This window comes from Athene noctua, chromosome Z (assembly GCF_965140245.1).
Source record: "Athene noctua chromosome Z, bAthNoc1.hap1.1, whole genome shotgun sequence".
Taxonomy (NCBI): Eukaryota; Metazoa; Chordata; class Aves; order Strigiformes; family Strigidae; genus Athene; species Athene noctua.
This window is the reverse complement of record NC_134077.1, coordinates 20,330,775-20,357,470: the sequence shown is the minus strand read 5'-3', so window position 1 is coordinate 20,357,470 and position 26,696 is coordinate 20,330,775. Positions and strand designations below refer to the sequence as shown.

Sequence of the window (26,696 nt, the reverse complement as noted above, 5' to 3'; positions counted from 1 at the left end):
TCAACGTCAAACTGTTTTCTCTCTGTCAGGCATTCAGTAGGCCCGCTTCCTCCCCCAACATACTGCCCCTGTATCAACTAGCAATTTAACTGTCTCATTCCCCAGCTTAACTGAAAGCAGGGGTTCGGCTGGGGAGTTTTAATTCCTCAACTTCCCGGTCCCCATCAATCCAAGTCTTCCATGCCAATCATAAGTAAGTCTCCCTCCAGAATGGGTGCAGACAGGGGTATCCAATTAACCAATTGTCTCTTTGGGCATTGGGCATTCATCTTTTCCAGTGTCCCTTTCCCTTGCAGATCACATGCTGATCTCTTCCCAGAGGGATTCTGTTTCTCACATTTCCTCCTGTTCTTGATCCTCTCAGGAAACTTCTTCCCCCAGAGGAGGTTTGTGCTTAAGTAAATGAAGTTGCTAAAACTGCAGCATTTTCTGTTAACTGAGAAGTGACATTCCAGACATGCCCTCTACTTTTGTCACTTTCTTCTTATATCTGATGCTGACTGACATATGAACAAAGTAGTCAAGAGCTGATCCTGTTTATTCATCAATCTGCCTGCCTCTGAAATTTAGATTCCAATCTGGCTCTTGTGCTGGCATAAAACAATCTGGACCATCCCTTGTATTTAGCCTCCCTTCTCCTGAGCTTTTTCCAGTACCACTCTCTTTTCCTCAGGCAGGACACAGCAGACTTCTTCCAATTCATTAAATCTGATACCAAAAATGGCACCTTTATTCAACTGATCTATCTGTTTCTACTGCTTGCCTGAGAGAGGCTTGTCCATTCTGAGCACCACCAGACTGAAACCTTCTTCTGTGTTGAACTACCTAAGTCAATATCCTTTTTTTCGCTTTGACTTCCATTCAGCCCCCCTTTCACTTCTCCAGTACATCACTTTCACTTCCAATCAAACCACATTCCTTATGTACATCATAATGATCCCATAATGCAAAGCACAAATTCACATATGGCATCTCAATTCCATTTTCCTTCACATCTACAAAACAACGTCAGTTGCAACAGAGTATTATAGTTTATACTTCCATTCTTAGGCCATTTCCCCTGATCATCTAAAGTATATAAGGGCCATCAATGATTACAATATCCAATCAGTTTCTTTCGTGTTAATGATTCTCCCCCCAGATCTTTCCAGTGTTTCAATATGCAGCCTAAATGACCAGCCTTTAGAATTCCTTCTGTGATTGGACAGAACCTATCACAAGAATAATACAAAAACCAAAACAGTACAATAACAACACACAAAACAAAATAGTAAAATAACAACACAAAACCATAACCTAACACAGAGCTACAATACCCAGCTTAGCATATTAATTCAAAGGGGACTCTGCTATTTGTTTCCAAAGTCACAAAATGCAACTCAGTGGGGACTTTTTCAGGCTTCCCCCTTTGGAGGCAATGGTACCCATGAACCTGACCTCCATTCAAATACAATGTCTGGACAACCAAAGAAAGCTCTATCCACTGCACAGGACATCTCCTGTGACTAAAGTGGATAGGCAAACAAGTTTAAAGAATGCCTTTCAAAAGAGAAAAAAATCAGGGGTCTTACCAGTGTCCCAAGTTGGTCTGGGGATCTGTGGTTCCTTCTCAGGAAAAGATTCTAATGCCGGCATGAAGATCCCAGAAACTCCCTGGATCTGCAGGAAACATGGCAGAGGGTCCCTTCCAGGTGCCAAAATGTTACTGTAAAAGCTGTTCAGAGGAACTCTCAAAGACTCATTTCGGAGTTTTAGAAAGCAGTCATTCTTTATTGCAGTGCTGGATGCACAGGGGATCATTCCACCTAACATGCACACACTAAAACAAAAGTTCATCCTTTGTATACCTTAAATACATGAATATTCATATATTTTCCAAGAAGTGTCTACCTTTCTGTCTATCTACTATATTTACATAATGCTGGTGTTGCAAAACTACACTACGCATGTTCAGGGGTCTCAGGTGGTCATCAGTGTTTGGTTGGGGAGTTAGCCCCCTACTCCTTTTTCCCTTTTATGGTCACAAGTATTTTGAAGACAATTTCTTCTTGGATGTTTCCCAACTCTGTTGTCCAGCCAGGCTGTTCTTTCTTATCTGCCTTGTTAGAGCATTTCTGCCAGGATGTATCTGTTCTCAAGATTAGGATATCTTCTCCGTACATATTAATCACTCAGGCCACGTTAAAGACAAAGTTAAACATTGTTTGGTAAAAGAATTTCTTAATATTCGCCCTTTGAGACTTCCAGCTATACTCAATTGGCTACAACATGACCATATAAGGTATAATGGCAAGCTTCTCTTAGCGCTAATTGTTATAGGCCTCAACTTGCAGGCACCAACGGCTCATGGGCATCAGTATCAGTTCAGTGAATCTACCGAAAATTGCGGCAAGTACTCTGACACTTCTGCTTGTGTTTCTGAGCCGCTGGTGCAGTGTACGTCTTCTCTGTAACTCTGTTCATGCTGCGAAATAATATAGCAATGCTTACTCTGAAAATCATAAAGGAAGTATATATCATTCCATAAATGTAGTAAAACCGCTCTACCATGTTCAACAGACTTTCCTCATCAGAAGAAGTGTTCAAAAAACTGTGTGCCCATTTGAAAACTTTTATATCTTCTGTTGCACAGAAGTGACGCCGAATCTGTAATTTTGCAGTAAACATCTGAATGTCTATTAGGGGCTTTGGGCAACAATAAGACAAATTCCTGCAGCAGATGGAGGTTACTGAAGAGTGGTCTCTGAACTAATGTTCTAGTTACTTTAACCTTGCCCCATTGTCAGTTATGCCCTACCCTTTATAGCTGCTCATTTTTTAGGAACATCAGCACAGGACACAGGTTGAGCTGAACTTAGAATGCAAAGCAGCTAAGGAACATAAGAACCAGCTTCTCTGCCTCACAGAATCATTTGATTCTGCTCATTGTAGGGCACTATCTACCACATCCAAATTATTTCCCGCTACTTCAGAAGCCAAACAATGAAATTTTGTGAATACTAAGAAACTACATGGTAAATGTAACTTAATTTGTTCAACTCAGAAGACTATTCAGGGAGCTACAACTTTTTTTCCTTTCTTTTTCCTAAGGCTTCTAACAATTCAGTGTACACCATGGTGGCAGGGCACAAGTTACACAAGACATCTGCTGACTAGTCTTGAGGTCATTTTGTCCAGCCAGCCCCACTCAAGCCATTCAGAGCCAAAAGAGAACAAAATAGTATCCAAAATAAACAGTATCTTATATAATACATTAAAATATAACATGGAGCTGCAGATCACCAGAAAAACATATAAAAGTATATTACAAAAGCTTACAAAAATAACCCCAAGTGTAATCCCCTAGAGTGAGGAAGAAGAAACCAGTGACATAAACATCATATTCCTCCCAGAGAAGGACTCCAGATGCTGACAACTTGCTGTAACATCCCCTCCTCTCACCACCATCCAGGAATGAAACCACAAACCTCAGGACCCAGAGCAGCAGTAGATGGGTGAGCATTGTTAAGAAATATTAGTTGTTTAGCTTAAATAAGTAAGTTTTGAATAGAACGATTCGCTTAGACTTGCAATGGTGTGTGATGTAGTATGCTGTTTACTTAGCATAAGGAGCTAGATTCGTTGAACCCTTAGGCTGAAAGCTGTAAACTTTTCACCTATATATACTGAACTTTTAATGACCATTACCTACTCAAGTTATACAAGGCCTCCAGAGCCAGTGCAGAGCAGACGATACAAGTGTCAACAGAAACTGCACTGTGACAGTGCAAGACAGTGAAGAAAGACAGTAAGGAGGCAGAAGGTGTCAGAAGATCTCAGGCCAGAATTGCCATTGGACCAAAGGGTGTGTGGCTGGTACATGGAGATCACATGAAGGGGGGCATGCATAGTCTTGTGAGATATGTTTGTCTGATTCGTGCCCATGTGAATGATAAAATGCAACTCTCTGAAGTATGGAACTCTTAAATGCTTTTGTACTTTTTTATGGAGCCACAGGTTTCAGGGAAATAGGGTGTCATGTACATAGTTCTTGTTGTTTAGACCAGTTGCTGTTGTTAAAGAAAGGAGCAAAGATGGCCTCCATCACCAAACCAGACAGCAGTATGTTCAGACTATGCTGTGATCAGCCTATGCTATGACTACGAAAACACCTGTGCTGAGTCATTCCCTATGCTGAGTCATTCTCCCCTCCATGATGGAAACCTGAGGAAAGCCCAGGAAACTTTACTAAAAGCCCGGGAAACTTTACTCACACCCATCGCCATGAATATGTAAAAGCACTACACTATAAAAAGACTCGGTTTTGTTATGTGGGTGTGTGTCTTGGTGGAGCGAAGACTCCTGGTACACCCAGCAGTGTTTGCTTGTCTCTATTCAAACAATGCATTTGGAATTCGGTTTGAAATCTTAGTGAGTCTGAATTTATTTATAACAGTCTGTTAAGGATATAATTACCCAGGGATTTCTTTGTTTGAGGTCTGTCTCTGGAGGCACCCAGCTTGAGCCAATACTTCTGTTGCCACACCATTAAATAATTATTTTAATAAGATTTGATATCTGAGACTCTGCTGCAGTAAACCTAGGGTTCAAACTGTGGAGCAACTAACACTGGACACCCGGACAGAACTGTGTTCTTTTAACAGGCAGAACACCAGGAAAAGCATTAGAAGGTACACACATGCATAATTTTTGTGTGTATGTGTGTAACAATTAGAGCTGGAGTAATGATGATCGGACTCTTTAGGATTTCAGGATCAGACTCTTGGGATTTCAGTTACACTAACAACAAATTCTTGGCTTTACTTATATACAAGGTGTGCTTTCTCTTTGCCCACAAACAAGATTTTGAGTGTAACACAATTTCTGCATCTTAATACTATCCTGATGTATTATCAGTATTTTTCAGAAAGAAATCTGAAGTAATCTCTAACAAAATGCAAAACCCACTGTTTGTAAGCCATGTGACCATGAATAATTTGCAGTGATGGGGAAAGTTATTCGTTCATCCACTGTAATGTCCTACAATGCCTCAGTTTTATGAATTTGTGCGTATTACAATTGTCCTATACCTGCAAGTACAGAGCAAACTATGTCTTAAGGCTAAATCAAAAGAAGATTCAACATGTAAGGAGGAAATTTTTTAAAGAGATGGATTTAATACCCTCTTTCTCTTCCAGATTTACGAAGAAGTTCTAAATGAATTTAGACTCCAATTTTTCTAGACACTGCCCAGGCATGTAGGAAGAGACATTCTTTGCCCAAAAGGTAATGTGTCATCAGAATAGACTGACACAACACAAACACTGCACAAAAACTGGACACCCTTTTGTGTAGTCAGCTGTTGGTAGCAGTTTTGATGAGGGAGCAGGAGGAATCTGTACACTTCTGTTTGGCTCGCAGTTCTTACAGTAAAACATATTTCCTAAGCATAACTCGAAGTTGGTGACCAAGAATGCAATGAAATACAGGTCATCTGCTATAATAGTAATTATGTAAGTCTTTCATAGCACAGGACACAGGACAAGCTTGCAAGAGTAAGACTAGATACTTGCACGCTGAAAAAAATCAGTTCTTCACAGTTCTCTACTTTTGTAGCTTTAATTCATTTTCATAGCACCAGCATGAGGTGTAAGCATTGCATTTCAAATTCATGTGGTAGCAGGCGGACAGACTACTGAACTCATTGACCAAAATCTTCAAATGTCCAAGAGCCACAACATACACTTGGATTCCAGGAGTGGCTCAGAAGCAAAAGATGGTAGTGAATTTGCTGGGCTACACAGAAGCAAGAGTTTTGTACTGACTGAGCTTGGGTGCAGCTGAATCTCAGGATAATGGGTGGTGTTAGTCTCTGCTGGCTCATTTCCTCCCAGTCTGAAATTCAATTACACAGCAGTTTTCTTGCAGGAACAGTCCTGCTCCTAGCCACAGAATCTGGTTTGGGCTGCACTTGAACAGAAAGTACAGATTGGGATTTGTGCTTTAGCTTGTTTTGTAATGTTGTTCTCACATGGGGAAGCTACCTCTGCTGTCTTCCTTGCATGCAGTTCAGCAGTTTTCCCAAGCGTAAGATATGAATATCCCCAGAATTTGATTTTGGTGTCAATTATGGAAGGGATATGTTCCCAACTTTAACTAGAACCAAAAAATGCCCCTGGGATTAGAAGTAGTGAATTTCTAAAATGTATTTGCCACCTGATTGTCCCTGCTGTCATCTGCTTACCCATCCTTTGCTCGGCAAGTTTTGCATACTGCCTGAGCAGGTGAGGACACTCGGGATGCACCATTCCTCACAAAAGGTGCGTAGCCAGCCACGTGAGTTGGGATTATGCCAACCCTTTGTCAACATACTGACTGCAAAAGCATGGAAGCAAATGGTTGAGCTGCTGTTGTTTTTTAGCAGAGGCACCTCGTCAACCATCACCAGCAAATGCAAATCTTTGCTTTATGGCTGTTTGGTAAACGCTTATCCATGCTGTAATGGTGTCCCTTGAGAACCGGGCCAGGCTCAGAGCAGGTTTTGTTCCCAGCAGCGAGGCCCGGGGCCTGGAAGAACGGCACTGCCCACCTGCAGGCCTGGTTTACAACGAAAAAGGGGAGGGAAGCGCCAGCGCCCCCGAGAAACGACGGCGTCGGCCGGGCCGGGCCGGCGGTTTGGGCTCCCCTGACTGGGCGCGGCGCCTTCCACCGAGGCCGGCCCCGCGGCACAGCGGCGCTGGCGGGAAGCGCCCCCTGGCGGTCAGCCCCGCCCGCCGAGGGCCGCGCGGCCCCGCCCCGCCCCGCCCCGCCCCGCCCCGCCCCGGCGGCCTCGCGCCGCGCACGGCTCCCTGGGAAGCGGAGTCCTGCGCGCGGCGGCGCCCCGGCGGCCTCCCCAGCGCAGCCGCCCGCGGGAACTACGCGGCCCGGCCCGCCCGCCGCTGGGGGCCGCCGCCAGCCTTCGCCCGCCTCCGCCCGCCGCCCCGCCCCGCCCCGCGGTGCTTCCTGTCGCCGCCGCGGGAGCGCGGAGTCGTCGCCGCCGCAGGTACGAGGAGTCGCGTCTGCCTGTGTGGCGCCAGCTGGCAGCGCTCTCGGGCCCGGCCGGGGCGGGAAGGGCGGCGCCGCGGGGCCCTCGGGTGCTGGGGGCTTCGCGGAGGCGGTGCGGCGGGCGGCGCTGCCCCCCCCCAGCTCTGGCCGGCGCGCCGCTGCACGCCGGCTTGCGCCCCCCGACGAGGGAGCGGCCGAGCCGCCGCTCTGCTTCCCCTCGGGGCTGGCCCCTCCGCTCCGCCGCGCCCTGCATTGCCCTGCCCGCCGCCGAGGGCGCTGGGGCTGCGGGGGGCTGCGGGTGGGGGGGGGGCGGCCGCCGCAGGAGCGGCTCGGGCCACAGAAACCGGCCGGCGACGCCTCGTCTGGTTCGAGTGTAACGCCTTACGTGGGCAAACGAACAACACGTCAGAGCGTTGTCTGGCGTGCAGAAACGGCATGAAAGCTTTTCGGGCGGTCCGTAATCAGGGGAAAGCTTACACTGGTTTTAACGGGCCTCCGGACCCGTTAACCTAAAAAAAAGAAAAAAAAGAGTCGTGTTAAAAATGTGAGTTAATCCCGAAGGTTCATGTTCTTATATGTACTTCTTAACAGTCTCCACAAAAAAAAAAAAAAAAAAAAAAAAATTTTAAAAACCAAATCTATATACGAGTAATAGGTGCTTTATCTGATTAAGACAAATCAGACTGATGTTCCATTTCTTAATTTTGCTCAGATTTATTACCTGGTGGAGACCGCACATTCATTGGCTCCTTGCTAATGCAAGAGGATGGGCAACATGCAGTTAGAAAGTGGTAGAGCCATGTCAGTGCTTGGTTGATGTAATCTCTGGGATTTTCTGGCCTTTACTGTGCATTTTCATGAGAATGCAGAAGAATGATACACACGTCATTCTATCTTCTTCCATCACCATTCCAGTTTTCAAACATACGGTGCCATCCTTATGTATCTTGTGCCAGCTCATCTATCTTTCCTGTCTAACATTCTAAAGCATTAGGAAACAGCCCCCCTGAAAGAGCAGGTACTTCTACCATTTTTGTTTGACGAAGGAGTCTTGACTGAGAAGTTCTTAAAGAGGTAGCAGGGATTAAAGCCATTATGTTTGTTCAGCTGCACTCCTGAGTCCCATGTGGGAACTGTAATTCAGTCTTAAGTAGAGTTCCATTATCTTAAAAGCGATCTGCTCCCTATTGTTTGGCCAGGAGTGCTCTGAATGCCTATAATGTTATTATTAATGCATTATTAAACCACTAAACCATTCATTGCCCTTAATTCAAAGAGCCAAAACACGGTAGACTGCCATAATGTGATCTTTATTCTGGGAAATAGGCTGGAAAACTACATATGTGTCTGCTGTGAAGTTGGAAATAATTTTGTGAAACAGTAGTTTCTAATAACTGTCCTAAATTGTGCTCAACAGAACTGTTATAAATTGGAAATATAGCTCCTTTGAAAATCATACTCGTTTGACGTGGAGCAGTAAGAAAAGGAGTCCCATGCTTTGAAACTGAGAAGAAAAGACCTATGTATGGATATAGTTAATGTTAATTTGCACATGGTAGACTTGAGACTTAGCTGTGGTAGTTCAAAGGAAATTCAGATTCCAAGTCTCGCTCTTTACAAACCTGTTTCAGTCCCAGTATAAGCATTCATCATATTCCTTTAATTTATATTGTCTGTTGCGTGCTAAAGGAGATTTGGAGTGTGATTGTATGTTGACCACTTTAATTAAATGGATAATCTCTTGTAAAAAATACAGTCCCGATGTACTGGTCCCGTGATGTTTGCATTATGGAATGAGAAATCTCAAGGGCAAGTTGAAGGGATTTTCTGGTGGGTTTCACCCCAGGAGCTTCTGAAGCTGTGGGACTCTGCCAGTGTTAAATTCATAGCAGGAGCAGAGTTTTGCTTAACTGCAATTGTCTCACTTCCCTTTTTTTTTAGGTTAGAATAAGTAGAAGGAGGCACATTCACCAAATATGGAAGAGGATGCCAAACCTCTTTTGGTTCCTGTGGGAGGCGATGAAAGCAATTATGGAATCATGAATATACAGTTCAATCCAGAAGATTTTAAGTGCAAAAGGTATGAGGAAGGCTGAACCTACAGAATGATTATATAGCAATGAGTTGTTTAACCTTTGCTTTTGACAACAAAATCCTACAAAGACAAGACTTAACATTTGGAAACCATACAGTTACTGCTTTGTCTCTGTATGATATTATTTCCAATCACCAGGTGAACAGATGTTCATACTGTATTTATAAGGATAAGACTTTTCTAGTAACATCACTTCAGAGAGAGTGCTCCAATAAGAATTTGACATGTGGCTTTGAAAGTGATCTTCAAACACTGAATAGCATGTGTATACTGAATCATGTTGGTTTTTATTTAGCACAACAAACTGAAATGTTGAGACTGTTCAAGGAAGCTTGCCAGATGGTGCAGATAAATGGCTGTCAGTATGTGTGAATGGCTCTGTATGCATTCTGCAGGTGATGCTGGAAGGACACATTATTTGCTAGTACTGAAGGAACTGAGCAACCTTTACTGCCTTTAAGAAAAAAAATTAAAAAAACAAACAAAAAGTATTTTTTGAGATTGAGCAAATATGAAAAATTCGGCAGCCCACCCAGTCTTTTTGCCATGCCTGTGAAAATAGTACATATCTAGTTAAGTGCTTATTTTGCACATTTTCTTAAGAGTTTAACATCTCTTCCCCAAAGGAGGTCGGGGTTTGAGATTTCCTCTGCTGTTGCAGTTAAGATTTCTGTGAGCTGGTCCTGGAACCAAAACTGAGATCAGAGTGGGAACTAACCATACGCTAGCTGGAGGCACCAGCTCTGATTTTTTTTTTTTTTTAGACGAAGGAATAGCTGTGCTACCTCTTGGGTGCTGTTCATGGCTCTTTTTTTGACATTTGCATCCTGCATTGTATTTCAATAGAGTAGTTTTACTGAAGGAAGTACAGATGGCAGTGTTGTATACAAAATTCTCTAGTTGGTGCCCATTTAAGCAAAAAAAGCTCTTTCTGATAGTGTTTTGCAGCTGTCTCACGAGAGCCTATGTTTGTCAGGGACTAAATAATCTCTCTTTGCGAGCAAATGAAGGAGGATAAGGGTCTGAGTGAGCCCAGGGAACAGATAGAGGGAGCATAGGTGTGGGAGCCTATAGAATTTTGTATATAAAGTTTAGGAAATGGTAAAGTACTTTCAGGTGGAAAAAGGAAGTTTGCAAAATGAATTCTTGCTCTGTGTTCTTTCTGAGGAGTGTCTGAGCCCCTCATGGCCCTCCTGGCATGAGAAGATTGCTCATTTTTATTGCTTTTGGGAGTACCTTGGAGGAGTATGTGCTGCTTGAGGAGTTTCAAGTGTTGTGGTGATGCAGTAGCAACGAGAGAAAGTTTACACCTTTGTGATATATCAAAATGCCAAATTCCCCTTTTCAAATGTGAGGTTAGGTATTGTTTCCTCATTGTGTTTATTTTTCTTTTGATTTCTTAAGTCTGGAGACCCAGCTTAATAAAAGGTCATCGCATGTGGCATTTGACTCCCTCCCCGAAAACAGAAGCATGTACTTGGGATTGTGTTCCCCCTTCCACAACTTCCAGCTTTGCCGATCTGTCCACTTTATCCTTGTTGCTCCACCTTTTAGTTCATTCTTCCATTTCTACAACTAGTCTGCCTTCCAAGCATCCAGAGGCACAGAGATGAAGGGCGTGAGTGCTAGGGTATCAGGAAGACATGGAAATCATAGTAGGGCCAAACAAGGTTGAAGTCCATCTTTGCGTATTAAAGAGGCAGCTGCAGTCTTTAGGAGAAGCAGTGAGGAAGAACAGGCCATCGGGGTCTGTTTTGGCTGTGGTCAGAGCAGTGGGGGTTTGAGAGTCAGCTTCGTTAGGGTTTTAGGGAGCAGCAGCTCCAGAGTGAGAGTTTTATGGTGATAAGAAGTATCAGTGCAAGTGCAACAGTATCTGACTGGCTCTACTTAGTTTGCTCTTTTTTTTTAACTTCACTATTCAGAAACCTGATCCGACATTGGTGGGTGGTTGTTTGGCATTGGGATTACTCTTGGAGAGTTTGGTGGGATTTGCTTATAATCATTGTTTCTCAGTTTTAGTGCTGTTCTGTTCTTTTGTTTGGGTTGTTTGAGATTAGACGGCATTTGCATAGTTATTTGGTTTTCTTAACGGCTTGGAGGATTTTTGATTTTTAAAAGTCATGCTTTTTAGTGTTTACATAAGAACAATAAGGTAATTGTTTTTTAGAGTTGTAAATTATTTTGTCTATTATTCTTTTGCTAATTTGGGTAAAATATAAAGCCACTTTTAATCCTCTAAAAAAGGATGTTATTGTTCTTCACAATGACCCGAATTACTCATACCATATTAGGTGTGTTTTGCTCATTTTCTAGGTCCGTTTAAAAACTAGGATGTCATTGCTGCCTTGGTTTATTGAAGATTATTGTGTGCAAAAGAGGGAGTTTCTTTTTTTACATCTGTTTATTGTCAACAGATACTGCAGTTGTCTTTGAGAATACTTGAACATTCAAAGAAACAAACAGTGTTTTGTCTTGGTTGTTTTGCACATGAAAAAAACTTGATAATGCCCCCTGCTAAAGGGAGATCAAGCCTTCTTCCTTTTTTTATTCTTTTTGAAGTCCCATAGTGTTCTCACAACAATGTAGGAGAGATCAGTAGGTGATAAACAGTTATAAATTAAACAGTGTCTGTAGATGGCAGTCATAGAAACCTTTTTCATGCAAAAGTGGTCGGTTCTTGGTTTTTTTTTCAAAGTTCTTTTAGATTACAGAAAGGTAGACAATGGTCGGGACTAACCTGTGCAAAACTACCTGCACTAATTATGCTTTTACTGATCCTCATCCATGTGATCTTTTTACTCCATTGCCTGCTTTCATTTTTCTATGTTGCTAATATTTTTGCTGACTTCCAATTTTACTACTTCCTAACTGGGAAGAATTAGAACCTTCTTAAGAACCTTTTGTACTTCTTGAGAAGACTAGCATAGCTTTGCCTTTAACACAGAACAGGGAACAGTGATTAAAATGTAGTATGGTAAAGCTTGTGATTTTTTATTTGTTAAAATGTGTATCCTGTGAGCAGCAGAGATGACTTAGTATTGTGCTCTGAAAGGTTGTTTTGGTTCTGCATCCAGCATTTTGAGATACTTGTGTGGTCATGCTGTAATCAAAATGACAGTGGTGTGGAATTTGGAAAAAGTTTAAGTAAAATGTATTGACAAGAGAATAAAGATCTTATAGGATAAACTCTAAACATTCTATTTGTCATGCTTAAGTAAATTTGGACCGCTTAAAGTCTTAAAAAACTCTTTGGACTTCTTAAAGAAAGTAAAAATCAAGTCGGATATAGAATTCTTTGCAACAGTTTTCCTTAAGAGAATTGCACTGACATCTGTAATGTTCCTATTAAGATAGCCAGTTCCCAATTAAGAAATAGAAACCTATGAGTACAGTCTTCTTATTACTACTTTTTCTCCTTACTTTAATTTTCATGGTAGTGAATCAGTTTACTCCTTAGTATCTCCTGTGCCATATACAGCATTCTTATAATAATTTGGTGATTCAGTAAAACAATAAAGCTGTAGGAATTTCCTAGCTTTATTTCTGTGTATTAATCCTACCATATCTCAGAAAAGTAACTGATTGATGTGGAGTGTCAAAAAAATCTATGCAATAAACTGAAGTGGCTCCTTATGGTCGTCTTGGATGAGAGGAAAGAAATTGTTAAGCATCATGTAAAAAATATTTTTTCGTATTTATTTAAATATGAAAAGTTTGTCTAATGTGAAGTCTTTAATACCATCATGTACAGCCAAAGGAAACACTGACACAAAAAAATTGTATTATGTTTGAACAGCTCAATACTCAGAGCACTGCTTTTGAGAAGATATCTAGAATCGGTTGTTTAAAAATATTTCAGCAAAGGTACTTGGAAAACAGTATTATTTAGTTTACAACTTCTTGAGATGGGTATCTGTCATACTGCTTCATTGCTCTGCAAGAGTACATTGCTAAAAATACCCAGAAAAAATATGTAGCATCCTTATGAATACTAGCAGTTGCGAGGTTGTATGTAGTTCACCAATCAAAAATTTTCCTATTGTGGTGTTCCCCCTAACCCTTAAAATCCAACACTTGAACTTTGTCTAGCACAATATTTTGGAAACAGCTTGAGTCATGATCATCTCTTCCTGTTTTCTTTGCTTGCAAAAATTGCTGCTGAAGTGCATAATATGAGGAAGTTTGGACAGAAGCTCTCTTCTCTTTCTTCCTGGACCAGCACTTGAATTCTTATTAATGGTCCCTTTGTGTGTGTAAGAAATAACTAGCAGATGAGTGTAACTTCAGGGTTTCTGAAGTACATCTGCAGGGTGTAGTGTGTGGGAGGTGTAGACCTCCTGGATGGGATCCTGTATCTTGTCCATACTCCCTGTGCTGTGGAAAACAGCTGTTTTACTGGTGTGTTTGCCCAGGTAAAAAGAGCATTGATTTTTCAGGCTAGCTATTGAAATACAAATTGTAATTGTGCTTTTTGGTGTGGATATAATAAATTCATCGGCCACTATAGCCTATCTCAATGCATGGAAATTGTGTGCACTGTTTTGTGTTAATAGTGATACCCTCCAGTCATGTAACCTCTCCCCTTCCCCCAGATCACATTCTCACACATCCTTTTCATAATCATTTTTCCACGTGAGAGGTATGTGGCTGCCTGTATAAATCAGAAATTTTTCTAGGAATCTGTTGGAGCTGCTGATGCTTCATGTACAGGGTGCGTGTCTGCTAGACTTAAGGTCCCTAAAAAGAGTTTTCCACAGTATGTCCCAGATTATATCCTACCTGCTTTGGGCTTTGACTTGGAGTCTTTCAGAGCTTCTCAGACTTCTGAGTAAACCATATAACCAGTCTTTGATCTGGATGTAGGTGGGGGCTTGGAAATGACCTTGATTCTAGATAGTGCTACACTCTCCTAGTGAGGATCAGGGAGGAAGGTTGAATCCCAGCGTGCCTGCATAGCTTCCAAGTCAGACTGATGTTTTCAAAGAGATCTCTAACAACTATAAAATGAATAGGTGGGCAGTCTGTTTTAGCATAGTCACTTGCTCAGTAAGACTAGAAGTGCGGTGGTACCCTGAGAAAAAGAAAATTAATTGCTGCTTTTGGTCATTTTCATTCTCAACAGACATGGGATCAAGAGAGGGAGCAGCCCCAAGTACTGGCAGCATTAAACTCCTCTAGGCAGGAAGCAGCAGCAGCAAATATATAGAATTTCTTTGGGTTTAGTTGTTGTTTTTCTTTCCTCACGCATAGGTTAGATTCTGGATCATACCCTTCTGTTTTGTGCTGGACCATAAATTGTTCAGACTGAACTCTGTTCATAATACTGAAGAAAATGAAATGTCCTCTAAAGAATTTCTTATCTACAGATGGATATGTTTTTGCTACACATTAATTTTTTTCTTGACACTTGTTTGGTCATTGACTAACAACATTGCTTTCACCTTAAAATAGGATCTTGTAGTCATATTTCTGTTATTTTAATTTTAAAATCATCTGTGGCCTTAAGTTGAATTGCTTTAAAAAATAGTTTTCCACTCTTTTCCAGTCTAGAAGAATTTTCTTTGACATCCGTGTCAGCAGTTGTTGAACACCATTTTGAAGGGATAGTTGACACAGATCTCACTTTGAAACGAAATGTAGACTTTGTCTCAGTGTAGTTTTTCCACAGTAGCGATGGAAGTTTATGGGAATGTACTAATAATATTGACTGGAGATGGAGAAAAAGGTAGTCCTCATAAACGTCTTCACACTATGCAGCTGCAGTATATCACATACTACTTGTGTTCTAAATACAATGTGTATCAGTGATCCAAAAAGAAAAATACAGTGTTGACTGAGGGTGGGGAGGCAGTTAAACATACTACATTTCATGTTTTCATAACTACAGTCTTTATTTTACAGGTCTTCTAATGAAATATTTTAGCAGTGTCCAATGATTGGGTCAACCCAATAAATTTTAAGCTGAAACAGGTGAAGTCCTTTACAGCTGAATGTCCATGACTATTTTTGTTCATTACATACCTATGGAATTAGCCCTGCAGGCCTCTGATTTGAGTAATAAAGCTATAGCTTAAAATTTATTCCTGTTTAATTGCAGTATTTGTCTTAATTGTTTATAAAAACACCACAGAAGTCCATACACAAAATGGAGATTTCCCCCTTCATGTCAGAGATGTGGAAAAAGGAGAGTCAATTGAGTATGTTTTAAAAATTGAAAGTGTGTTCACTTTTGTTTCAGTAAGTGGGAAATGGCTTAGCAAATCTAAGCCATTTTTTCCGTGATGAAGGAAGGTGTAAGAATTAATGAAGTCTAAGATGAAGGAAAGGATGAATTTGTGGAGAAGGAAATTATTTTTCTGTGTTTTCCACTTTTATCAGTCAGGTTTATTAGTCCCATAAATACTCTTACCTGCTGTGTCCCTTTAAGCACACAGGAATAAGAACCTACGTTAATTTCTTCCAAAGATATAACAACCAGCTTCAGAGCTGCATTCATTTTCTTCCTTCCATTTAAAAGGTGGTGCCATGGTGCAAATGCCTAATGATTCACTGGGAAAGAGAATGGGACCTTTGTTATGGTATTGAGAGCTGGGGCAGGAGGGGGGTTGGCCAAGTTCCTTTGTAGTCTGAGCCAGAAATGGGTATTGAAAAACAGTCAGTTCAAATAGACTTTGCTCATATTACAAGAAAAATGGCATGGATTTATTGCTGGCCTAATTTCTGCTCTTGCTAGCCTGAAACTTGTTGTGATCTCTACTTCTGTGGATTCTGGTTTTGAAGGTGGTTCTTGATTTGAGTGATTTAAACATCAACCTGGAAGAAGATGATCAGAAGGTTGTTGAGATTGTTTTAGAAATTAAAAGCACTGGTGAAAGGGAAAAAAACCCAAAACACTTTATCAAGGCTTACAGTTCACCAGTATCCCCTCTTGTCTGAGAAAGTAGCCTATCAGTTCTAGGAGTGAATATTGCATTTAGGCAATAGCATAGTATGTCTATATGGAAGTAAATTATACTTGATTAAGAAAAAAAATGTCTGCAGTATCTTGATTAGGTCACATATCTCTGGTGGCATCTCTTGCACGAAACTAGTTTTATGTTGTGTTGTAACTTTAGGAGCAGCTTTTACCTGCTTGCTCTGTACCTACATGGGTGCAGAGAAAACAAGGGATGTGTGATGTTGCTGCTTTCTCCTGTGTCTGTGCCTGCAGCCTAACTCAGCTGGAGAAGAGGGAAGGGGTATGACCCGTGTTCTGTATGTCTCTGTATGAGAGATGAAAGACTTGAGTTGCTGACAGTCCTATTCCCTGTGATTACCCTAAATAAATCTGAAGGAAAGTTGTGAAGTAGTTCAGAACTGCAAATGGACATGTCTTGTGCTATGTTCTGTGACAAATTCTGTTCTCAGTTGTGTTGGCTTAAAAATAGTACTAGCATATGGGCTTATTTGGGCTTGGTTCTTTCCCCATTAAACATAATTTCTTACAGTGTTTTTTGCTAGATTAGTAGTTCCTAGTCTTTTCATAGGTGGTCCTCCTTACCACCGCTCATTCCTCTTTTTCTTCATATTCTTTCTGCTTGTGCTTTCTCACACTTTCTGTTTCTACCTCTGTTCCTCATCGCTAGTTCTGGCAACACCGGTTGTAAGCACTAATAAGCTTGGAGAAGCATATTAACATGTAGTTCTGGTGTGACTCATTGTTGAGAACACATTAAATGGATATAAAGTCTGAATTTTGATGTCAGATTGCCCCACAGAATCTGGGCAAGAGGCTGTTTTAATATGGATGATATAAACATATGGTTCTTTCATGGATGGCAGCTTCCCTTGTGACAGTGATATTTTTTGTATTTGCTTTGTGTCAGCGAATGACAGACTCATTGTGAGTGATGCTAAGCTGTTTTTCTGAGTTGTATGTTAGCTCTTGTGTTCTAGGGTTTTAAGGGTTTTCCTTTTCTTTCTTTTTTTCCCCTCCTTTAGACCATTTCATGTGGAGCCTACAAACATAGTCAGTGTGAATGATGACATGCAAAGAGTCACTGATGAAGCTTCAGCAATGAATAAGAGGATTCATTACTATAGCAGGCTCACGTCTCCTGCAGACAGGGCATTGGTAAGGCAAAGACAGGGCCAGATTAACTGAGTGATCTCTGGCATCCTGGGTCTTCCACAGACTAGGTTTATAAAAGAAACAGAAATAAAGGCAGGGTAAAATCTTTCTGCAGCTTGCTTTGAAGTAAATATCAAGTAGCTGAGTGCCTTAACAATGTCTTGTGTTATCACAAGTTGTGATTGACTTCTTGTGCAATACCCTCACTATCCAAAGAAAACATACAAACAGCTTGAATTTTATAACAGAGTTCCAGTTGGTCCAGATATGTGTACTCATTTCTCCCATCTCTAAGAGGATTTAAGCAGTGGTCAGCTGCAATTTGTACTGCAAACTAGCGTGATATGTGCGCAATATGTTACAGAAGAAAAATCTATTTTTCTACTACCTAGCTAAAAATCCTATCAACTGTTGGTTGTTTTTATGGGGAGAAAATTAATGTAGTCCAACCTTTTTTTTAAAATGTACTTTTCATGGAAAGATTTTATGAATTATAGCAGTTGGCTTACTGTATTTGGAACCATTGTTACTTTGGTGTTACTAAGTCTTGTTTTTTATCCATTTGTTAGATTGCTCCTGATCATGTACTTCCAGCTCCTGATGAAATCTACGTGTACAGTCCATTAGGAACTGCTTTTAAAGTTGACAGTTACACAGATGGCTATGGTAAAAACTCCAGTATAGTGACAATGTATGTTAAGCACCTTGCCATATATTAGCCAGAAAATGCATTATTATTGAATGTTCTATATATTACAGAATCAGAGAATCATCTAGGTTGGAAAAGACCTTGAAGATCTTCTAGTCCAACTATTAATCTAACACTGACAGTTCCCAACTAAACCATATCCCTCAGTGCTATGTCAGCCTGACTCTTAAACACCTCCAGGGATGGGGACTCCACCACCTCCCTGGGCAGCCCATTCCAACGCCCAGCAACCCTTTCTGTAAAGAAATACTTCCTAATATCCAGCCTAAACCTTCCCTGGCACAATTTGAGACCGTTACCTCTTGTCCTATCACTTGTTCCTTGGTTAAAGAGACTCATCCCCAGCTCTCTGCAACCTCCTTTCAGGTCTCCCCTCAGCCTCCTCTTCTCCAGACTAAACAACCCAAGTTTCCTCAGACGTTCCTCATAAGACCTGTCCTCCAGACCCTTCACCAGCTTCATTGCTCTTGTTTGGACACATTTGAGTAATTCAATGTCCTTTTTGTAGTGAGGGGCCCAAAACTGAACACAGGAATCGAGGTGCGGCCTCCCCAGTGCCGAGTACAGGGGTCAGATCCCTTCCCTGTCCCTGCTGGCCACGCTATTGCTGACACAAGCCAGGATGCCCTTGGCCTTCTTGGCCCCCTGGGCACACTGCTGGCTCCTGTTCAGCCGGCTGTCAATCAACACCCCCAGGTCCCTCTCTGACTGGCAGCTCTCCAGCCACTCCTCCCCAAGCCTGTAGCACTGCTGGGGGTTGTTGTGGCCCAAGGGCAGCCCCCGGCATTTGGCCTTGGTGAAACTCCTCCAGTTGGGCTCAGCCCATGGCTCCAGCCTGTCCAGGTCTCTCTGCAGAGCCTCCCCACACTCGAGCAGATCAACACTCCCACCCAACCTGGTGTCATCTGCAAACTGACTGAGGGTGCACTCGATCCCCTCGTCTAGATCATCAATGAAGATATTAAACAGGAGTGGCCCCAAAACCGAGCCCTGGGGGACACCACTCGTGACCGGCCACCAACTGGGTTTAACTCTCTTCACCACAACTCTTTGGGCCCGGCCATCCAGTTTTTTACCCAGCAAAGCATGTGCCCATACAAGCCTCAAGCAGCCAGTTTTGCCAGGAGAATGCTGTGGGAAAGTGTCAGAGGCCTTACTCAAGTCAAGGTAGACAACATCCACAGCCTTTCTCTTATCCAATAAGCAGGTCGCCCTGTCATAGGAGATCCAGTTTGTCAGGCAGGACCTGCCTTTCATAAACCCGCGATGACTGGGCCTGATCATCTGCTTGTCCCACATGTGTTGTATGATGGGCACTGTTCAAGCCGACAGGCCTGTAATTTCCCAGATCATCCTTCTGACCCTTCTTATATATGGGCGTCACATTGGCCAATTTCAGTCTGTCAGGACCTCCCCGGTCAGCCAGGACTGTTGGTAAATGATGGAAAGCAGCTTGGTGAGCACCCCAGCCAGCTCCTTCAGCACCCTCGGGTGTATCCCATCCAGTCCCATAGACTTGTGTGTGTCTGTGTGATGCAGCAGGTCACTGACTGTCTCCTCCTGGATTGCTGGGGGGTCGTTGTCCCAGTCTCTGTCTCTGTGCTGAGGAGGCTGGATTTCCTCAATACAGCTAGTCTTATTAAAGACTGAGGCAAAGAAGGCATTAAGGCACCTCCAGCCTTTTCCTCATCACTTGTTAACGTGTTTCCTGCTGCATCTAGCAGGGGATGGAGGCTCTCCCTGGTCTTTTGCTGTTGACATACTTAGAGAAACATTTCTTGTCCTTGATTGCCGAAGCCAGATTAATTTCTAGCTGGGCTTTAGACCTCCTGATTTCCACTCTGCATAGCCTCACAGCATCTTTGTAATCACTGTGAGTGGCTAACCCCCTCTTCCAAAGGCTGTAAACTCTCCTTTTCTCCCTGAGTTACAGCCAAAGCTCCCTGTTCAGCCAGGGTGGTCTTCTCTGCCTCTGGCTTCTCTTACAGCACCTGGGGACAGCCTGCTCCTGTGCCATTAAGACTTTCTTCTTAAAGAGTGCCCAGCCCTCCTGGACCCCTATACCCTTCAGGATTGTCTCGTAAGGGATTGTGTCAAGCAGGTGCTTAAACAAGTCAAAGTCAGCCCTTTGGATGTCCAGGATGGCAGTTCTGCTGCCCCCTCTCCTGGCCTTTCTAAGTATAGAGAACTCTATTAATTTCATGATTGCTGTGCCCTAGTCGGCCTCCAGCCACCACATCATCCACCAGCCCTTCTCTGCTCACAAAGAGGAGGTCCAGTAGAGCACCTTCTCTGGTCAGTTCACTCACCAGCTGTGTTAGGAAGTTATTTCCTACACATTCAAGGGATCTCTGTGACTGGTCCCGCTCTGCTGTGTTGTATTTCCAGCAGATGTCTGGGAAGTTAAAGTCTCCCACAAGAGCCAAAGACGAGTGATCGTGAGATTTCTCCTAAGTACCTGTAGAATATTTCATCCACCTCTCTGTCCTGGGTGGGTGGCCTATAGTAGACTACATCATCTGCCCTGTTGGCCTTCCCCCTGATTCTAATGCAGAGACTCCACCCTGTCTTCACTACACTTAATCATAACAGTCCCTAACATACTTTGCTACCCCATCACCTCTCCCTCCTTGTCTATCCCTCCTAAAGAGCTTGTAGCTATCAGTTGGCACACTGCAGTCATGGGACACATCCCACCATCTTTCTGTAATAGCCACAACATCATAATTTTCCTGTTTTGTCATGGCTTCAAGCTCCTCCTGTTTGTTACCCATGCTGTGTGCATTCGTATACATGCACTTCAGATGGGATGATGTCCCCAGCACTCTTTTGCATTTAGAGGTTCTAATTCCAGCCTGACCTTTCACAGGTGTTACCACAGTTACTGATCCATCCATATCCCTTGCATCGTTGTGCTGCATGTCTCCATCCCTTGCCTCCACTGAGATGGCAGAGTGAGGGTCATCGCTGGCACATCAGCCCACAAACTTTGGTAATTTACCCTGGGACTTATATCTGGGAGTTCCAGTTTTGTCCCCTTCCCCCTTCAAGTCTAGTTTAAAGCCTCAATGAGCCCAGCTAACTGCTGCCCCAAGATCCTTTTCCCCCCACTGGGACAGGTGCATTCCATCTGATGCCAAAAGGTCTAGCATCCTGTATACTAACCCATGATTGAAAAATCCAAAGCCCTGAGGGTAATTCCAGTCTTGGAGCCACAAGTTCATCTGTTGAGTTCTCCTGTAATTGTATACATAACTATTGTTGCTAAGAGGGTAGTATGAAGAGTGCTGCTTAAATTACTTACTGGGTTTTTTGTTTTCTTCCTAGATTTATGATATGGAATACAATGATGGGTACATCTATATTAAGTATCCCATGGGGAATAAAACAGGTAAAACTGTGAAAAAATGCATGTGTATGAAAATGGTTTTGGTAACATAGCTTGCTCTTCATTTTTCCTTAGTGTTACTGATAAATAAGCTAAACTGTATTTCTCCCTCTTAACAGGCAGGCTTTACTTCTGGAATTATTCTCATCTTGCTGATGGGTATTTTGACTCTTTATTGCTGCTACAGAGTTGTGAAATCACGGAAGATGATACGTAAGAAATACAAAGCTTCATAATGCAAATGCTTATATTAAGTGTGAAATACAGAGACCTAACAGATTCCTAGTTTGTCTGTATCTGTACTATACATTAGACCTGACTTGCAAAGTGTTCCTTTGAATGTCTCCCTACTTTTGTAGACTGGATCTAAGCTCTGTAAACTAAATGTCTTCTTCCCTTACTAGATTATCCTTCAGTTCCTTGGTACCTAAGTATTATAGCCAAACCCAAACTCTTAGCAAGCAAGGTTTCAGATGGTCGCTTACTAAAGCATTTGGGGACTTAATTGAGTTAGAGGCTTTCCTTCTCTGTAAGTGCTGTCCAGTTCTCTACATGGATTTCTGATCATGTCCCACAGTGGAACAGTGAGGGCTGTAGCTGCAACCACTTGTGTTGTATGCCTGTACAACCCTAATATTTGTGTATATTCTGTGTTAGAAGCAATTTATGGACAATTGCCTCAGTGTTTGAATGTACTTTTATTGTTCAAAACTCATCTTGCGGGTGATGCACAAACTAACCCCTTACTTGCTCAAATAAAGACAGTTAAGACCTCTAGTTTGTGACAGCTCATTTCAGGGCGTTGCTGAGGACTAGTTCCTGGTCTGACCTGTGTTACCGTAACTCTTGCAAAAGGCTGTAGCTGCAAATGCCTGGCTGCATTTTCGACATCGTGTCTTATTCCAGTGCTTCTGGAAGTACTCAAAGTAGTAGTATGGCCACAATAAAAGCTTCTCCTTCTTCAGGCTCCTTCAGTCAAATGCCTAATGCATGTTATACTTTAAAGCTAACAGCAATCTTCTTAGCCCTTGGAAGCACTGGGAATTTGTGTCAGAATATTCTGAAACAAGAATATATCCTGTCATGAAGAGTTCTACTGACTCTAATACAACATTTTGTCTAGATATGTCTCTGGTTTTTGTATCTTCTTCAGCTTTAATAGATACCTCAAACTGGGAATTCCCAGATGTTTGCAAGTATTACTTTGGATCCTTTGGTCAATGGTCAAGCCTCTTATTTTCTATGGTATCGCTGGTTGGAGCCATGGTTGTTTATTGGGTGCTTATGTCCAACTTTCTGTTCAACACAGGAAGGTTTATATACAGTAAGTATACATTTTTGGTTAACTTTAACAGCTATCTTGTGGAAAGATCAAGACTTTTCTATATACTGAAAAATGCTTGTCCATTTTACTTGATTCTTCTGTTACTTTCTGTGAAAAGTGAGAATAAGTAACTATGGGCACAGTCCTGTATGTTTTCAAAGCCATTTTCTCAATTGCTCTCTTAAATTGTGATTTTAATGAAAGACAGAGTATCACTTACCTGATTTGCATGTCAGTAATGAGGCTTTTTCATGTAGTTTAAACAACCCAGACCTGGTTGCTTGATTCCACTTTGTATTTTCACTCACGCCTTGTTTGCATGGGTGTAACTATTTGAACAGCCATGTAACACACTAGGCTGTTGAAATCATCCACATTAATGAAAAAAAAAATCTAGTTTCATTCTAGATTTCAACAAACACACTTAGATTGCTGCCATATAGAAAGTTTCTGCAAGAGCTGTAACATGGTGAAAGAAGGATTCTTAGTCTGGCATTGCTACAGAACCCCCATATCTATTAGTTATACCCTCATACGTGCACAGACACACAAGATTTGTGGATACAATCAGTTAGGTATGCAGAGTTGTGAGAATAAGTGATGGAACTGAGAGCTTTGAAAATATGACTCATAGTGTTGAATAGCATGAGTAACATTTAAGGATTTCTGTTTTGAAGGTAATTAACAAATCTCTGAGGCAAATAACAGCTCAGACACTTATACCTCTTAAACAATGTTTAATTAGTGTTCCCACTATCCCCGAAGACATACTTTATTGGTTAATGACTGGTGTACTTTACAGCTGACCTAATTCATATATTAAGTCTGTTTCAATTTAGACTTTGTGGGTTTTTTTAATGAGGTTATCAGTTTAATCCTAAATTATTCTAAACCAAATAACTCTGATTCTAATAAGCAAACATCAGAATGATTAAACCAGTTCCTTTTCTGGGAATAGTGTCCCTGAGATTGGCATATTATTTTATCACTTACCTATATTTATTCAAGGTTCTTATTTCATTTGTTTGCTCTGTGATAACTTTGATCATGATCCTTGTCCTAACTTTCACTGTGGCTACTTAATTACTAGGTTATAGAATGGTTAATAGGATGTAGGTTTGACACAAGGGCATCTTGCAGCCATGCATTTCAAAGTTATTCTAATAAGCAGGCTACTGTAATTCTGTTACATTCAGATGATTTCTTAAAAAATCTGCACATATAATTTAGGTGGGAACAAACTAATTTCCTAAAGAGGATGGTCTAGAAAGTAGTAGTATGCAAAGAATGCAAGAACTGTAAGCCAAGTATAATATCCTGTCCTTTTTTTTAACATGATCTACCATGCTTTTGTTCTGGTTTTGTTTTATGAAACAGAAATAAATCCACAAATGCAACTGTTAGTGCTAAAACATTTCTTAAGTCAGAGGAAACATAAATTGGCTATCCATCTACAACTGATTTTAAAGTGCTCTAATTCTGTAAAAGTTACCAATTATTTTGATGTCTTCAGACTAGGTACTGTTTTTTTAAGCCACACAAAACAGTGGTGAAGTGAGGAGGTGATAAGTGATTTTTAGTTAAATCTTTTGACTGTTGCTTACACTGAATTGATATCAGTAAGTGTGAGAAACTCAGCTGCGATTCAGTGTCATAAATCAAAATGAAGAAACAAAAAATAGTTTTCTTCCCACAAGACTTTACTTTCTTTCTGAGAGACAAGCTGCTGTTAATTGCATTTAAAAAACTGAGGCCTACTGCCCCAGTTGATTTTCTGTGTGAATAATATACCCACATGCAGTAGAAGCAAATTTTAACCAGAGACACACTAATTAAATTTCCAAGCTGATAGGCATTTTCTGTGTGTATATATACATAAATATTAAGAAGTTGCTATCCCATACTCTCATACTGGTGAAGTTTCTGAAACTTGGAAATATCTGGTGTGGCAAAACAGTAAAGTAGCACAGGAATACTAGAAACAAAATACTAGAGGTGACCATAGACAGTGAGACTTAAACCTTTTTCAAGAGATTTCCTTCTTTAAAATACAACAGGGAAAAAGCATCCCACAGAGCCTCTTCTGCAAAAAAAGATGAGAAAAATTAGTAGGGGAAGCTTTTTCCATATAATACCATCTGGACTAAGGGTATGGTTGCATGTACTGTTTTGCTGTCCCCAAAGAGGCTGGTTTTAAGATGCATCTCATTAACCAACTGTACAACATTGCAGTCCAAGGAGCTGGGACAAGTGGAGGTGTGCTAAGGGAACAGAAATGAACAGCAGGGAGCAGGGAGGCTCAGGAACTTCATAAATGGACAGGGGTGCTGAGAAGATAGTACAGTGGGGTGCTACTTTAAAACAATTCTAAAAGAAAGTTTTAAAATATCCACTTGGTTTTGGGGGGAGTGCAAGCTGCTGTATTGCGCCTCTGATGTAATTTTCCAATATATTACCTTACTCAGTTTTTACCAAGTCAACAGATTAAAGCCTAATAGCAGATTTGGGACATCAATAGTAAGATTTTCTTCTTTTCAGACTTCGTTCATGACATTAATGTAACAGATATTGTTCCTGGAACGAATGGAAGTAACAAAGGTAAGAAGCACTTATTAGTATTTTGTTTCCTGGTTTGGAGTGGGTGTTTAAAGGCAAATCATCATGTTTCTATGCCTAATCACGTTCTAGTTATAAGGTTTATGTTATAATTCGAACTACCTGGGTTTTTTTTTAAAAAATGTCGTTTACTATGTGGGATTTGTACTTCCACAAATAACCACAGACTTGGAAAGCTTAATAATTGGAAGGAAAAAAAGAAAGTAAGTGGGGGTGGAAATAAGGAATAAAGAGCAGATTACAAGTTTGTGTATACCCAGAGAGATCCTTAAAACCGTGACTGTTAGACCTCTTAAACAGTATTCCACAATGAGGAATTGCCATAAGGAATTTTAACTTTTGCACCCTAGAATTGAGGCACACCAGGTCTGTTTGCTGTTTAAAATCTTGGCTAGGGCATCTTCGCTCCTCACCACCTCTGCAGCAACTTTCATATTTTAAAAAATGCTATAAGAACAGCTTTAATGATGCTGAGCGCAAAAAGAAACAAGTGTCAGGCTACGTGAGCATTGACTTTTGTTTTGGGAAGGGTGACATTTGCACAGCTAAGAGAAGAAACTGCAGTCAACTATGAAGATAGGTCTGTTGAGAGTTCTTAAGTAGGCAGAATAATGTAGAATAAAGCCAGGAACTAGGCATTGGCAGCCTCTGATCTTTCTGCCTATGTATAGTACCAAACATGTAGTGTTTTGTTATAAAGTGTTTTCTCTATCCTGGGTACTTATGGGTATGAGGAAACATTTCAGTAACAGCCAGACAGCTGTGTGTCACACTAGCTGCCACCATGTTTCTGGAGAGCAGCTGTTTGGAGTCAAAGGAGTTGAGAAATTAATTCTGAAAAGCAGTTGATTTGCATTTGAGCTAGTGTTGAATCCTGTTCCTCCTGCAGTCCTTACCAGCAAGGCACCAATAGCTGCTGCAGTGCTCTTATGCTCTCTCTTGCTTCTGCTGTTCTGTCCCATTTTTATACAGCAGGGGGTATAACTTGGAGACAAAGCAGACAGCAGTATTCCACAGCATCCTCCAGAAACTAGAAGATTTAAAGCAGCTGGTTCACTACATTAAGGGCTTCCAGATGCTCAAGTGACTCTTGGCAGGGCATTCCGGGCTACCAAAGAGATCAGTAAGAACAAAAGCATTTTTCAAGGTCTGTGAAACAATCCTCTTATAAGTAATGAAGGAAAGCAAATGAGAAAACTGGAAGTAAAGTAACATAATGGTCTCTCAAGAAATTTGATAGAACACTTTTTACACTTTTGTCTTTTTAACAGAGCAGGCATGCAGCCAATGCAGGAGGGAGGCTGTTGGGTATTGTGGGATGCCAAAATTTAAAGCAAGACATTATGAGAACAGTAAGACAGGTTCATATTTCAACACATAACTTTATAGGCATGTGTTAGAAAGAAATGCTGATATTAACAAAAATCGAAT

General features: G+C 41.5%; 1 protein-coding gene across 2 annotated transcripts in view; it reads left to right on the top strand.

The window, feature by feature from the left end:
* The first annotated feature begins 6,925 nt into the window (after nt 1-6,925).
* The window catches only part of SLC38A9 (solute carrier family 38 member 9), a 45,581-nt gene continuing 25,810 nt past the window's right edge, over nt 6,926-26,696 (top strand). Inside the window, exons 1-8 of one of the 2 annotated variants that reach the window (XM_074932608.1) lie at nt 6,926-7,021; nt 8,965-9,103; nt 17,099-17,231; nt 17,798-17,919; nt 21,265-21,328; nt 21,445-21,538; nt 22,479-22,649; nt 25,188-25,247. In XM_074932608.1, coding sequence (XP_074788709.1) covers nt 9,000-9,103; nt 17,099-17,231; nt 17,798-17,919; nt 21,265-21,328; nt 21,445-21,538; nt 22,479-22,649; nt 25,188-25,247 — 748 coding nt within the window. In that variant the 5' untranslated portion in view covers nt 6,926-7,021; nt 8,965-8,999. The remainder of the gene's footprint in view (nt 7,022-8,964; nt 9,104-17,098; nt 17,232-17,797; nt 17,920-21,264; nt 21,329-21,444; nt 21,539-22,478; nt 22,650-25,187; nt 25,248-26,696) is intronic. The other variant, XM_074932609.1, reaches the window with a different exon arrangement.